The following is a 15,771-nucleotide window of genomic DNA, read 5'->3' as shown; positions in this document are numbered from 1 at the left end:
CCTGTGTGTTCAGGTTCTTCTGGATTTCTGTTGTAATACTCCTCAGGTATGGGGGCAGGACTAGAGAATTTCTCATCTAGTCAGCTTTTATACAGAAAGACAGAGGATAGTCAGAGTAATATTTCTAGGTTTTATGGCTGGCATTGGCGGACAGAGGTTCTAGTTTTATGATTTGCCTTGGAGAAAAGGAATTCTGATTTCTATGACCTGCCTTGGGGAAGAAAGGGAACAGGAGAAAGAAGGACTAGAAAGGGTTAGAAGAAACTTTGCTTCTCATGCTCTTCCACTGTACTTTTAGTTCAAAGTACTCAGCATGCCAAATAAGAGCCATACTTTGGGGTGCCATTTTTTGAGACTGAAGACTTTATTCATATATTGTAGAAGCCAAAGCATGGGAATCCAACAGAGTAGTACTAGAATTCTGAGGCTATGAAAGTTCTATTTCAAAGAGTCATGAGCTTCTGAGTGACTTAGTGTGCATAATTGAGACTATGGTCCTTAAATGAAGAGAAAGCTGCCATAGTTTCTCTGAGCATGATTATCCTGGTATCCTTTCTATGTTAGACCCTCTTTTTTCATCTCTGATTGTGCAGTTATAAGATGGTTGATAGCTGGGGTCTTTGGATGCTGATCAAAACTGCTTTCAAGGCTATTGGACTTTTGAAAAGATGAATAGATTTTGACAGGTACAGACTAGTGATGGGTATTTCAGGAAATGGAACAACATAAGCAAAAGGTAAGCAATGGTATATTCAGAACTGCATGTGTTCATCCCCTTAAATCTTAGGCTCCCTTCCCTCCAGAAAGCTTTCTCTGACTGTTTCAATTCAGGTGGGCTCCCTGATACCTTTTACTACCATGTTAAATCTTTCACTGTACTTTTTTGTAACATGCTTATTTGACTCTCTTGTGGTAAAAGCAGAAATGTTCTGAGGTCAGGTAGATGTCTATTTTATTCACACATAATATTATGATATTTCTAGTACCTAGCATAGCACCTGACATTTGGCAGGATCTAAATAAACACTTATGCCTGGATAGCCATATTTCAGAATTAACTCACTTCTTGAGAAGCCATTTGGTTCTCTTTAGCCAGTAACAATAAAAAGTATTTGATTTGTCAAGTAAAGATGCCTTGTTCCAAGGGATTGGGAGCAAAGGACTTGGTTTCAAATCTGATAGAGGTTACAAACTGACAGCTTTAAAATTTGGACTGAAGTTTTCTTCATCATGCTGAGGTGTTCCAACAGAAACAGCCACTTTTGCAACTCTCTAACACCAAGTGGCAGTCCAGCAATTCATTGTCTATCCAGAGTTAATGTCAGATCCCACAGATTATTGAGCTCAGGCTGATCAGACTGTTCCCACTTCAGATTCTAGTTTCAAGTCTTGGACCAACCATACTTATGATCAGCTGTCTATAAATTCCATGCCTCCCCTCTTCAAGTTTGATAATTTACTCAGTGACTCAACAAAACTCAAGAAAAACTTACATATCTTTGCCTTTAGTGTTTTAATATAAAGGAGGATACAACTGAGGAACAGCCAGATGGAAGCGATACATAGAGCAAAGCATGGATGTGTGGGAACATAGCTTCAGTGCTCCCTACATGCTTTACCCTCTCAGCACCTTGATATATGTGCCAACTCTGAAGTTTTCCAAATCTCCTGATTTTATAGATTTTAATCTCTAGCCCCAGAATGGGGGTGAGGTGGGATTAATGGGGAGTGAAAGAAGACTGAAAATTCCAGCATCTAGTTACTTGGTCTTTTTGATGAACAAGTGAGAATGGTCTGAGGTTGTTTTGAAGATAAACCCTAAGTCATCTCTATAGCATAAAATCTCGTGGTTGAAAGTATTCTATTATGAATAAGAAAAGTTATTCTTATCACGTAGGAATTTCCAAGGGTTTTAAAATTCTGTGCCAAGAACCAGGCACAGAGACCAAATATATTCTTATTACACCACACTCACTTAGTGGTTTTTTTATATGTATACATATATATGTATATATACACATGTATATTTCTGCATTAAAAATAGGGATTTGTTAGCTTCTTGAGTAATCTTGAATAATCAGAATGGTAGACCAACAGGGCTGGTACTTACAGTTCTAACAATCTGATTTGTATTGATTAGTAACTACCATATTTATATGACCACCTTATAGTTTCCATTTTGACACAGTCCCCACTCCTCATGCAATGAATGTATATTGACTTCTATTGACCTGCATAGTTCTAGAGGTATTAGAACCAGAAACTTTGCTAAAGAGAACAGAGCTTGATTTAAATTTTAGGTAAAAATTTCAGTTCAGTTGGAGAATCCATCACCCAGGAGAACTCAAAATATAAACTCTTGCTTATATCTTAGAGCTTCTTCCCCATAGAGCTTCCTGAATATATTCATGAATGTGGTTGAAAATAACTTAGAAAATTTTGCCTGGGAAATAAATATGTAGTTACTCATCCATTTAGGAATATAAGTTCCCATGTGCTGTTTATAACTCTTACTATTATCTGAACTGAATGAAATTGCCATTTTATAGGTTAAAAATGTTAAATATTTGCAATTTCCTATGGTTCTCTTTTCCTGTCTTTTATTTATTTGTTTATTATTGTTGTACTGGGGGTACATTGTAACATTTACCAATGTTCTTAAAGTATATCATAGTTGAATTCACCCCCTCCATCATTCCCCTTTAATTCCCCTCCCCCAATTCTTGGAACAGTTCCAACAGTTCTCATTTTTCCATTTTCATACATGAGTACATAATATATCCACCATATTTACCCTCTTATACCCTTTCCCTACATCTTCCCCCCTCCCACTGGTGTCAACCCCCAGACAGGACCTGTTTTGCCAATTATATAGGTAAAAAATGTTAAACACAGGCAGTTTCCTATGATTCTCAAATATTATTGTATGGTTAAACTATAGGTAGTGTCAACAATTGATATTTTGTAGTCCACCCTGAGGATTGTCTAATTTCTCTTTTACCCCAGTCTTGTCATTCATCTTCTTGTTTGTTATTAATAAGTAGACAATAAATGGGTACAGTTGTAAGTAAATAATGGGTATGTGAGTGGAGGATAAGTACAGTGCATGTCTTGTTCCTTTTGCATACTAGTGCTTTTAGTGACATCTCAGTCTGAGCAATAGATTTTTCAAGTAGAAAAGACTGCATATGAGTTTAACTGTTGGTGTTTCATAGGGGTACCCTCACTTTTCTGAGACTAAAATAAAGTGGAGGTATCAAAAAGTTCTCATTGAAAAATGATTAGTGCTTTGTCAATACCATATTTCAGGTACTGTCTTATCTTTCCTCTTTAGTTGAGTGTCTTTTTTTTACATAAAACTGCACTTAGAACTAAAGCATTCCCATAACATTCTAAAAGTTTCTAAAATGATAAGTATACCCTCATTCTTTTTGCCAAAGAATGTAGCCATGCCTTTTGATGGATATGAATTAAGTCGTAGTTTTGGAATTTCATGTTCAATTTTAAGGGCCTTTTGGATCTGGGTCTTAGATTCTTTGTGGCAATTTATTCCAGAGTTATGTTATTTTATTGCTTTTTAATACTTCATAGGATAAAAGAAAAGAGAGGAATTAAAAAAATCATTAAAATCAATTTTTATTAATGGTGTGTATAAAAGATAAGCAGAGGAAACTATCAGTAATATATTTGGAACAGTAGCCACTGGTATTCCACAGTTGTAAAAGGTAATTGAGAACAGACTGACCACAGCAGACATGCCCTAATTTTAGACTTATTTTATGTTTCTAATGTTTTATTCTTGAAACATCAGATTAGTTTATTGTCTCCCTTGACCACAAACTATATATTTGAAGTTTTCAAACAAGATTATGTTTACTACTTCAGAGGGATGAACCATCTTGATTTTGTAAGCCACAGGACTTTCAGGCAAACCTAAGCAGGTAGTTCATTTTGAAAAGTATTGGAGTGGAGTTATTCCTGACATAATTAGAAAACTATTTAATAATGCTATGAATTGTTTGCACTTAAAGCTTAAAATATTCTAACTTGAAAATATTTCATGGAAGTATTTTTCTATAAGAGGGTTGATAATTTTCTTGGAAATTTGGAAATTTAAAAGTAAATTGATTTCATGATTTGTTTTCATAAATTTTAATTCTCCATTTAGTAATACCAATCAGCATGTGGATATGCTATTAATAATGAACAAGAATAAATTATCAATTAAGAACCTAAAGTGGGAATTCTGATATAATCTTTCAATAGTACATGTTGCTCTCTTTGAATATTTTAATGTGATAAGACAAAGAAAATCTGTCACCATCCTTTTGGTTTGCAATTACATTTTCTTTTTGTTTTTTTCCTAAAAAAATAAGATAAAAAAATAATGTGACCAAGAATCTAATTGCAGACTGTTAGCATCTTGTGTTGTGTGCTAATCCTTATTCTGAACTCACTTTAGGTTATCAACATACTTTTCTCAACAAGGGGGTACTTAAGTTAATTGCTTCATTAGAAACAGGCATTTAAACGTTTCTGATCTGTAGGTACAACTCTTTGGCAGGGTTGCAGAAGTTTGAACACCTGCAGTCCAAATAGCCTGAAAGGAACTATAAATGACTCTAAAGGAAAATGAAAGAAGCTCAAGTTCGGAATAGTGTTATCAATGATACAGTGTTGTAACTAACTTGGGCTGACCTAAGGAGTTGGCTTCTGCACTGCTCCCTATCAGCATCCAAAAGGGCATACAAAATTCTTTGTAAACTAATTTAAAAAGTGTCTTGTTTATTCAGAAGCAACTGTGAATGGTATTTGTTCAGACCAAGATCACGTCAATTGTGTACCAGCCAACAACTTATTTCTCTTCTAAGAGAGAGGCCATGTATCAAAGACAAAGTACTAAAGATAAGCTTCTCAATTCTCATCTGTTCTGAGCTCTCAATAAAGCTACTGATGTACAAATTGGGTGGGACGCAACTGTTTCCACCTGCAGACTTGTCTTAGCTCCTTGGCTCTGACTGGGAGAGGTGCTGTTACTAGTGTGACCTTCAGTGCCCGTAGAAAACAAAGCACAGGCTTTCTTATAGTCCTAATCAATTAGTCCTTCTGAAGAGCATTACACCCCCTTACTTTGAGTAGTCCTGGGACAAAAAACTGTGGCTGTTCCCATTTACTGGGCTGGTGAGAGCAGAGATGGTTGATTTGCTCTTACTGAATCCTAGAAGACATTCCAAGTTAGTCTTCTTTTTGTTTCTGTGGTTGGTTCTAAGATATTTTGTACTTAATATTTAATGAGAGGGTGATTTCAGTAAGTAAAAGAATGAGCTATTTTTGTCTCCAATAGTATCTTATCAGGAAACTAAGACTTGATTTTATGAAAACATTTCTGAAGCTATTGAAGCACACAATGGGGTTACTTATATATAATATTATGCTCATTAATATTATGCTCTATGTATTATTCTCATTAATATGTTAGGTACTTAAATGCAGTTCATAGGTAGCATCCAAGTTTCAAAACCAAGTGTCCTAAAATAACAAACTCTTTGAAATCAAAATCATTTAATTTTATATTGTCTAGAATTAGTCAGAAAATTGGACAATATTTGAAATGTGAATAATTCCAAGATAGATTTAAAGTTGATCCGATCTTCAGTGTTTTTGTTTTTTTTTTAACATTATTGAAATTAAGCCCTTTATATTGCTGTGAAAATAGAATGAGTGACAGGCAGGCATCTGAAATAGTGATTTCAAATGAATTTACCTCTATAATTAGAATTTTGTCACTAGTTCCAAATATGGTAATGAAAAAAGCAATGAAACTAATTGCAGTTTTAGAGTAATTCAAAGTGCTGTATTTTGCTTGCACAAAGTTAAGTTAATGCTAACAGAAGCCATGACTCTTAAGACATGTTTGAAAAGAATAATTTGTGTAAGTGTGTATGCATCTGTGTGTGTGTGTTTGTATATAAGTACTAAAGAGGCAAAAAAAATGGCATTTCATAAGTAGTTTTTGTAACATCACCCCTCCCAAATTGTGGGAGGTAAATTCATTAAAATTATGTGAGCCTCTAACTATATGTGATTTTCAATGATTGGCATAAAAAAACAGAAACATACATTTTCCAGTAATTTTCAAATTTAAGGATTATAGACTGTGAGTAATTTGCTGCATGTTAAATGTATTGACTAATTGATCTAGCAGTAATATTCACAAATGAATAAAGCATTTCAGAATAAAATACATCTAGGCATAAAGGACCTCATTATAGAAAAAACTTTTGAGTGAAGTACTTAAAAATATACTTTTATATTCAGTGATCATGATGTCAAACATAGAAATTTAATTACTTAAAACATTTTGGATGTTTAATTGGGGGAGTTTACAACATTTTATAATGTTATCTTTTATTGGAAGAATAAGTAGCTTTCTGAGTAAATAGAAATTAAATCTATGGCTAATTTTTATCAGTGTTAGACAGTCTTATTCTTTTAATTTTAGATTTTTTTTTTATTCCGAGATTCTCTCTAGCTTGCTTGTGCCTTTTAATACAAGGGGCTATAGTTTTAGTACTGTGTAACTAACTATCCGCTCCTACAACCAGAAGTTAGAAATTTATACTAATTTAGTCTTGCTTTGTGAGTCACTACAAAATAGGTTGTTTTCATTTTCATATTCAGTTGCAAATTTTAAAGATATGCTTTGTTTATGAGAACATGATATTTCAAATTGAGTAAACAAATTAAAATGGGTAATTTTATGGATTTGCAGTTGGTAAATTTTTTAGTCAGTTATCAATGAAATGCCAATTTATTTTGGGATCATTGTAGCCTATTATATATGTGGCATAAAAACTTAAGCATTTTTTACCCTTATTCCCAAGCAAGATAGTAAAGAATATTATTTTAGCTGTTTAAGGATCATGTAGAAGAGATTCATGCTATGTGATGAAAGAATAGTTCTTTCTAATAGTTTTTTTTTTATCATTGAAGTTTATGCTTTTTTTCCTGGTTTTGACATTCATAATGATTTTTTTCCTTGCATATTTATAACTTCTATGCTATTTCTCTAGTTTTGTTGGCTTCTTTTATTGTTACATATACTTTAATGAAGTACACGTGTTCTAAAGATATTCTGACGTTAGAAAAATATAGTTACTTGCTTTGAAACTACGTAATGTGTATCTGGTACTTTTAAAGTCAATCTGTACAAGATGCTAGGGTGATTTACCAGAAGAACCACTTTTGAATTCCTAGTAAGAGAACCTTTAATCCTGAGAATGACAGTAGGATCACTAAGTAAATTAGTTAATTTCCTTTTTTCAAAAAAATAGCATTGTTAGTCTTATAGAATAGGTAGTTTTGTTAAGAACTCTCTTGATATACTTGTGATTCTTGGAGGTAGGAGGGATATAGCCAAATATTACTGCTCATTGATGTCTGTTAGTGGCTCATTTCTATTGGCAGGGCACAGAGTTCTATGCTTGAGCTCATCCTACTCAACATTTTACATAAATAATTTGAATTCTTAGAAGAGAGGTTTATTAAGGTTTCCAGTGACAGAGTCAGGGAGAGATTGTAAATGTATTAGGTCAGAATGAAACTTGACAAGCCAAGTATAAAATATTAAATTGCATCCCTGCAAAAGAAATCAAGCAAGAATACCAAAAATGACAAACATAGGATGGAGTAAATAAATTTGGCTTCTGAATAAAATATGTGGAGAAACTTAGTTTTACTTGACACTAAACTCCTATTTGAAACTCAAATAGGAATTTAATATCAAACCAAAACAAAACACTATACAACCCTCACTAATCTAACTACCATTAAAAATAGCAATTAAAATTAAATTTGATATTTCCTTGAAGCTATGGAAGTGTACTTTATGATGAGGCAATAGTTTTTGTCTTTTTAATTGTCTATATCATGACTAGAGTTTGCTTTGTGGACTGTGCTTAGTGTGGTAAAGATTGACTGTGATAAATTCTGTAGAGAATAATCAATGTGATGAAGGCATTATGAATTATGATTTGTAAGAAATGTTTCAATTAACAGAAAATATCTGGTGTTGAGAAAAGGCCTGTCTTATGTAAGAGCATTTAGACTTTATTTATATAGTCCCAACTGATACTACTAGGAAAAATGGGTAGAATCTGTACATGACAGATTTGAAATATTTTAAAATAAATCCAAGGACAAGTATTCTTTACCTGGTAAGTTTAGAAACCAATTTCTTGCAGTCCTGGTTTTTCTTAACTTCAGCCTTACTAGACTTTTCATGTCTAATAATAGGCAAAGTTCTGTGGGCTTGAATCCTTGGACTATTACTTTATCTCCTTTTTTTTTTTGTCAGTACTAGGGTTTGAACTCAGAGCTTCACACTTGCTAGGCAGGTACTCTAACAGTCACTCTACTTACTAGCTTTTTTTTGTGTTGGGTATTTTCGAGATAGGGTCTTGAACTGTGATCCTCCTCATCTCTGCCTCCTGAGTAGCTACCATTCAAAATGTGAACTATCTCCATTTTTTAAATATTGGACTTTACTTCTGTTTTTTCATTCATAAAATGGAGATGCTAACAGTTGCTATATTCATATATGTCAGTATACCTCAATGGATTATTATTCAGTGACTAAGAATGCTGGGTGCAAAACTCTGTATCTACTCCAAAAATTCTTTTTCCACATAATATTATACGTTAAAATGGAATATGAACCAATATCAATTTATAAGGCCTATGTATATCTGTATAAAAGGACACGGAAGAAAAATGGACAGATTAGCAGTTTTTTTCCCCATTGTTCAAGTTCTTGTGAAATTACAAAGTATTAAGCCAGACATCATGGTACATGTCTTCTGGGGAAGTGGAGACAGAAGGATCACATTTTCAAGGCCAGCCCCAGCAAATGTAACCTGTCACAAAAAAACAAACTAACAAAAACCTGGGGGTGTGGCTCAAGTGGTAGAGCACTTGCCTAGCAAGCATGAGGCATGAGTCCCTGAGTTCAATCCCCAGTACTGTTTAAAGAAAAAAAAAAAAAAAAGGAAAATAAGAAAAATTATGAAATTTGTTATGATAGGGCTGGGGACATGGATTAAGTGGTAGAACACCTACCTCGCATGTATGAGTTCAAGCCCCAGTACTGCCAAAATAAATAAATAAAACCTGAAGAAGTATTTTATGATGAAGTATAGATATAACCTCCAGGATTTTTTGCATGCGTTTTTATTTTTTAATGAAGTCTGGGGAATGGTGCTTTCATGTAAATAGTTTGACCTCTTAATATGTGATTTTGACATTTGTAGGGTATGTTCTTTTGATTTTACATGAGATAGAGAAAAATTTCACTAGGATAAAGGATAACTATTAGTGAATATTTGGTTGTAATATCAAGTAAATACAGCCTTCAAAGTTATTCATCAATTGATGCACCAGGAGTATTCCAACTTAACCAATGGAAGTTTTCAATGATCTGATACAAGTTTAATTAAGAATTTTTTTTCCCTTTTCTGTTCAGGGCATGGAAATTTTCTGTCAGGTTCAGAGATTCAAACTTGAAAAGATGAGCTGGAGGTATAGCTTTAGTGGTAGAGTGGTTGCTTAGCATGTGCAGGCCATGGGTTCAATTCCCAGTACTGGAAAAAAAAAAAAAGAAAGAAAGAAAAGCCAAATGCTTATCACCATATATAGAGTTTTTTAGTACAGAAAGAATTTTTTGTTTAGAGCTTTCTTATAATAGTATTTGTAATATCAATGTGCAGCTGTATCTACATGTGAGTAGATACTTAGTCATTATGAGATCAGAGTAAGTAGATTAATTTCTTTCATTCAGAAATCACTTTCAAAATATTTAAAATCAACAGCAAAAGAAGTATGAGACCTCTCTTCTTAAAAGGAAAACAGTGTTGAGGGAAAGGGCTAAGTAATCAAAAGATATACCATCCTTATTTATTTGAAGGCTTAATATTAGAAAGATGTCAGATCTCCAAATTAGCTTATCAATACCACTGGGTACTTTTGTAGAATTTGACAGTCTGGTTTTAAAATTCATATGGAAATACAAAGGACTAAGATTAACCTAAACAATTTTGAAGAAGAGCAAAGGTGGTATAGTTTACTGCATTAGTTGTTAAGATTTCCTATCAAACTACAGTAACTGTGATAATATGAGATTGGTGTATCACTAGACAAGCTGACCAATGAAACTGAAATAGGAGAAAATAATCACAATATTCATCAGATAAAGGATTAAAACAAAATATATAAAGAGGTCCAAGATTTAAACAGCAAAGGGACAAACAATCTAATTTGTCTACAAAATGAATTAAGTAGACAGTTCTCAAAAGAAATACAAATGTCCAATAAATATATGAAGATATGTCCAACATCCTTAACCGTAAAGGAAATGCAAGTCAAAACGACACTGAGATCCCATCTCACCAGATCTGGAATGACCATCATCAAGAAAACAAACAATAACAAATGCTGGCAAAGACGTGAGGGAAAAGGTACACTGTTGGAGGGAATGTGAACTAGTCCAATCACAGTGGAAAGCAGTATGGAAGTTCATCAAAAAAATTACAAGTAGAGCTATCATATGATTCTACTATACCACTCCTGGCATCTAGCTGAAGAAGTATACATACAATAGGGATTACTGCACATTCATGGTTATTGCAACACTATTCACAGAAGGTATGCTGTGAATTAGCCTTGGTGCACAACAACTAATAAATGGGTAAAGAAAATGTGGTATATATATATATATATACAATGGAGTACTTTTCAGCCATAGAAAGAAGGAAAATGGATGAAAGTAGAGATCATCATGTTGAATAAGATAAACTCGAAAAGAAAAATATTACATGTTTTCACTCATGCAGAATCTAGACCTAAAAATATAGTAAGGCATGATTGTAAAAGAGGACAGTTTGGTGGGGAGAACTAGGGAAAGGGGAAAGGGAAAAGAGGTGTGTATGGTGGTGAAGTATATTATATGTGTGAAAGTAGCTTAATGAAATGTACTAAAACCTGTTAAAAGGGGGTGAAGAAGGAAGGGGTTTCGAAAAAGTAATGGATGAATTTGGTCAAATTACATTATATGAATGTATAAAATATCACAGTGAAACAGCTTTTTACAATTATTTGTTGTTAATAAAAAATGAGCGTGGATCCAGGAAAGCAGCTGTAGATCTATGCATACACATGGTTCTCATGTGTTTTAAAATGTCTTCTTTGAATGTTTCTTTTAACATCATTTTCCATGTTTTTATACTTCTACAAAGAAACAGATGGCTAAGTAAAAGCTGTTTGCCCTCCCCACTCGTTCTGTAAATTATCACAATTTTCAGATGACTACTTCCCCACAATCACCTGTGCTTGTCTGCATTGGCAGCCTATGAGGAGTCTTGCGTTCACAGCAAGAAAAGGGATTTAATCAATTTTCCTAGATGGGGAGATGACCTAGATTGTAGCCCTAACTCAAAGTATTCATCTCCAAACTCAAGTGCTCAAAAATACTCCATGAACTTTGCTGAGTTGAAGTACTCTAGGGAGAAGAGCAAAAGCTGGATGCTCCCTAGTGGGGCTGGACCTGCTGTGGTTATTCAGAGTGACTAATTCAATTCAGTGGATATTGAGTCAGTGACTATAACATACCTGACTCCATAGGGGATGCTATGACAAGCGCATGTCCTTCAGGTAAACTAAATCTTACAGGTTTTGAATCCTGAGAGGGGCCATGCAGACTACCAATGGCACAAGGCAATTCATGAAGTTTGCCCAATGGGATAGAAATAGACAGCATTCCACTGTAATGCAAGAGAACTGCAAGAGTCCTATGAAGGTGATCTCCTCTGCTTGAAGTTACGTGTTTTACCACCTAGCAGTTACACCACCGGAAAACTCACATGTGAGCTCAGGGAGACCTGCACAAAGACAGTCAGTACAGCTTTCTGTGTAATGCTTAAAAGTTAGAAATTATCTAAATACCTATGAATATGTAAAAAGATGACTAAATGAGTTATGTTCACATAATAAAAAATTTGAACAGACCAGAATATTAAAATGTTCAAAAATATATGAAAAAGTTCAGCGTCCATTATTCATCAGGGAATGTGAATTGAAACTGCAATGTATTACCACTACATAGCCACCAAATGACTGCAATGAAACAGGAAATATTTACAAGGATATGGAGTAATCTGAACTCGCAACATCAATTGTGAATTGGTACAATCTTTTAAGAAAACTATTGGCTACATAGTACCCAAATAATGTGCATATCCTTTAATCTTGCAACTACAGCATGTATGTGTGTATTTATATATATGTATATGTATATATATATTTATCTCTAACAGAAGCACATAGATATCTTCTAGAATGTTTATGGCAGCAGTATTTGTATTTGTAATAGTCAAAACCTTGAAAGTACCAAATACCTATCTGTAGAAGAATAAACACGTTTGTTTTTACTGTTTTGTTTCTGTTTTTGCAGTACTGGGGGTTGAACTCAGGGTTCTGTGCTTGCTAGGCAGGCCTTCTACCTCTTGAGCCCCACCACTAGCCCTTTTGATTTGGTTATTTTTAAGACTGTGCTGGCCTAGGAAGACAGGCGTGCATCTTCATTCCCAGCTTTCATTGGTTAAGATGGAGTCTTACAGACTTTTGCTCAGGCTGGCCTCGAACTACAGTCCTCTCATCTCTGCCTCTGAGTAGTTAGGATTACAGGTATAAGCCTGGTCTTATTATATCTTTATAATGAAATACTATGTAGCCCTTCTGTAAGACACAATGTGGATAAGTCTCTCAAGCATAATGTTGAGTAAAAGCAACCAAGCACAAAATACAACATATGTATAGTTATATATACATAACCTACAAAACATTTAAAAGTAGTTTTTGTTAGAAGACAAGATAGTGGAGGGAGTGGGACAATGTGTTTTGGGGTGTTAATGTTCTGTTTCTTGACGTTGGTACTGCTTACATGGATTTGTTCAATTGTAAAATTCATTGAGTTGTATTTTTGATTTCTGCTTTTACCTTCAACATAAATTTTTTAAGATGAAAATCAAAAGGTTATTTGTCTCAGGTCATGATAATTTGATATAACCAACTCTACTGCAGTGTTCATCTTTGTCGCGGACAGTATTTGAATCATAGAGCACGGGTGCCTTTTTCTTAGAGACGGCACCGATTGGGTTCTGAGATTTTCTTTACCGATGGTTTATTTTTATTTTCCACCTTTGTTTCATATGGTCTTTCTTCAGATAGCAATTAAAATACTTGGTCAAATTTATCCTCACTAATTACAGTCACATCCTAGCCCTGAGATAACTGCTAGGTAATTCACACAAGTACTTGAGACCATTTTTTTGTTTTGTTATAGAGCTGGTTGTTGACCCTGGGGGAAAGAAAAAGGAAAAATTACTCTTTTTATTGTTGAGATGGTAATTTTTATTTAGCTCCATTACTCATGCCAATCATTTATCATTTATGGGTCTCTGCTTTTCTCATCTGTAAAAATCATGAATCAGTGTTCAACTAAACTGTGATTCACTGAGTTCAGTGATTGACTGTATTATTTAGATTTTTGACTTTCTTTTTTGGGAGTTGGTGTAGTACCGAGAGAGCAGTACAAAAACATTGTCATTTGATAATAACAGTTTATTATAAAATATTATTTTTATTTTTTCCATTACAGGTTACCAGAAATGGAGAGAAAAGTAAGCAAAATCTGTCTTGCTTCTGAACCCAGTGTAATTCATTTTCTACAAGTGTCCTGGGAGAAAACATTAGGATCTGGTTTTGTTATTACACTTACTGATGGTCATTCAGCATGGACTGGGACAGGTAATATTTAAAAGCAATGCATTTAAAGTAAAATTTAACATGCCATTCTTCAGTCCTCAATAGACATGGGTAAAACTAATATTATTAACTCTTATTTGTTAAGACTGTCCAGTTTACACACAGCATTGTAATATTTAATGTCATTTTGTTAATTAATATTAATAGAAATATCAGCATGGACCTCAGCTAATTCTAGTCACCATAGGAGTCTTTGTACTTGTATTTGGTCAGAGTTTTAAAATGATCTCTTTATAGAAAAGAAACAGTACTTTTTCCTTATGTCTCCTCTCAGCATTCCAGGTAAATACTGGGAAGCAGAGAAAATGCATTTATTGGTTCAAGAATTTGTGTTGGATTGAGGGCATGGAGTCATGGTGCTTTTCATTTTACTTCATCTACTTATATATTTAGAATTATTTTCCAAAAAATATGTACTACATTTATAACAAAACAGAACTGTGGTCTAAAATTTTGCAATGCAAAGTTGGGCTTTTTTATGACACAGACTTTAAATTTTTGTAAGATTTTTGTTGATAATCTTTTAAAAATGCTAATGACCCTTAAATAATGTAAAGAATATGTTAGGTATAAAGCAAAAAAAATAGAATTATGTTTTGCTCATGTAGCAAAGTTTTAATATTCTTAAGTATTTTATTGAAATATTTTTAAAAATTCTGTAATTATGCAGGTCATTTCTAGAGTTGTTGTGAATGATATTTCAGATAAAATAAGTTTTCACTAATTTACAGGTTACTTTTACTTCCTCACTTTTGAAATATTTCTCTAATATTTTTACTATAATTACTACATCATTTTAAAGTTAAAATGCATTATGATTTTTTTTGTTTTTTTTGACTTATACAAATTCATAAAACACAGGCAAACTGAATTTATACTTGAGAGTTTATTTTCATTTGTTTTTTATTACAGACTGGGAATGTTGACATAGGGGTTATTGTAAAATAAAGAAATTTCAAGGGTGATGCTTGCAATACTCTTTATGGTGTCTGTGCAAGGTGTAAATTTCTATGTCATTGAAATCAGTTGTTGGAGTGGAAGATGTTTTTTCAGGTTAGCCCTGTGTGTGCTGGAGAATTGTAACCTGACGACAGTTCTTGTTTTAGATTAAGAAGAATTATTAAGGCTAAAAACAATGGCAGTAGATTAGCGCTGTTCTTTTTTTATTGAAAAGGTATCTTAAATATATAAAAGTGGTTAGAAAAAAATAAGCTGTTTACTTCAAAGTTAGCATATTTTTGAATGAAGACTCCATATTGAATGAAAAACTTTCATATTTACTTATAGTTGACATTAATCATAAACAGCATATTCTATCATTTGTTTTCTAATTATTGGAATTTAGAGTGACAAAAATATGATATCAAATTTCTTTCTTTCTTTTTTTTTTTTTGGGACTGGGGTTTGAACTCAGGGCTTCACGCCTGCAAAGCAGGCATTCATTTTTGTTTTCTTTAAGCAACAAGAGTTGTTTTCTGGATATCAAATTTCTTTATTCTCTGGTGGATTGTTGAAACATTTTGATTCCTGTACTAAACAGGCTGTCGAGCAATGGATTTTATAGTATAGATTATGATCATGTTTTTCAAAGATAGTGAATAAAATTTTAAATTTCATGCTTTATGCTTATCATTACTCATTTTTATTTTCTTATTTAAATTTTAGTGACAAAGTACATAAGCAAATAAAAACATTGTTTCTATGTTTAGTTAAGGATTATTACATAAATGTAACGGTACTTTACATATAGACAATGATATGATTAGAAACATTGAAACAATTAAATAATTGAAACATGAAAATAAATTTCCTTCCTATACCTCATCCTGGTTTTTTGTTGTTGTAATAGTTCAACTTTTTGATTGCTGCAACCTTCAATTTGGATAATTTTTTCTT

At 33.2% G+C, this 15,771-nt stretch overlaps 1 protein-coding gene across 4 annotated transcripts in view; it reads left to right on the top strand.

Annotated features, from left to right (window-relative positions):
- The window catches only part of Xrcc4 (X-ray repair cross complementing 4), a 270,348-nt gene that overhangs the window by 8,430 nt on the left and 246,147 nt on the right, over nt 1-15,771 (top strand). For 2 of the 4 annotated variants that reach the window (XM_074077152.1, XM_020167077.2), the window contains exon 2: nt 13,709-13,857. In XM_074077152.1, the coding sequence (XP_073933253.1) occupies nt 13,719-13,857 (139 nt within the window). In that variant the 5' untranslated portion in view covers nt 13,709-13,718. The remainder of the gene's footprint in view (nt 1-13,708; nt 13,858-15,771) is intronic. The other 2 variants (XM_020167082.2, XM_074077154.1) reach the window with 1 other exon arrangement.

This window comes from Castor canadensis, chromosome 6, assembly GCF_047511655.1.
Source record: "Castor canadensis chromosome 6, mCasCan1.hap1v2, whole genome shotgun sequence".
NCBI lineage: Eukaryota > Metazoa > Chordata > Mammalia > Rodentia > Castoridae > Castor > Castor canadensis.
This window is presented reverse-complemented; position numbering and strand designations above follow the sequence as displayed.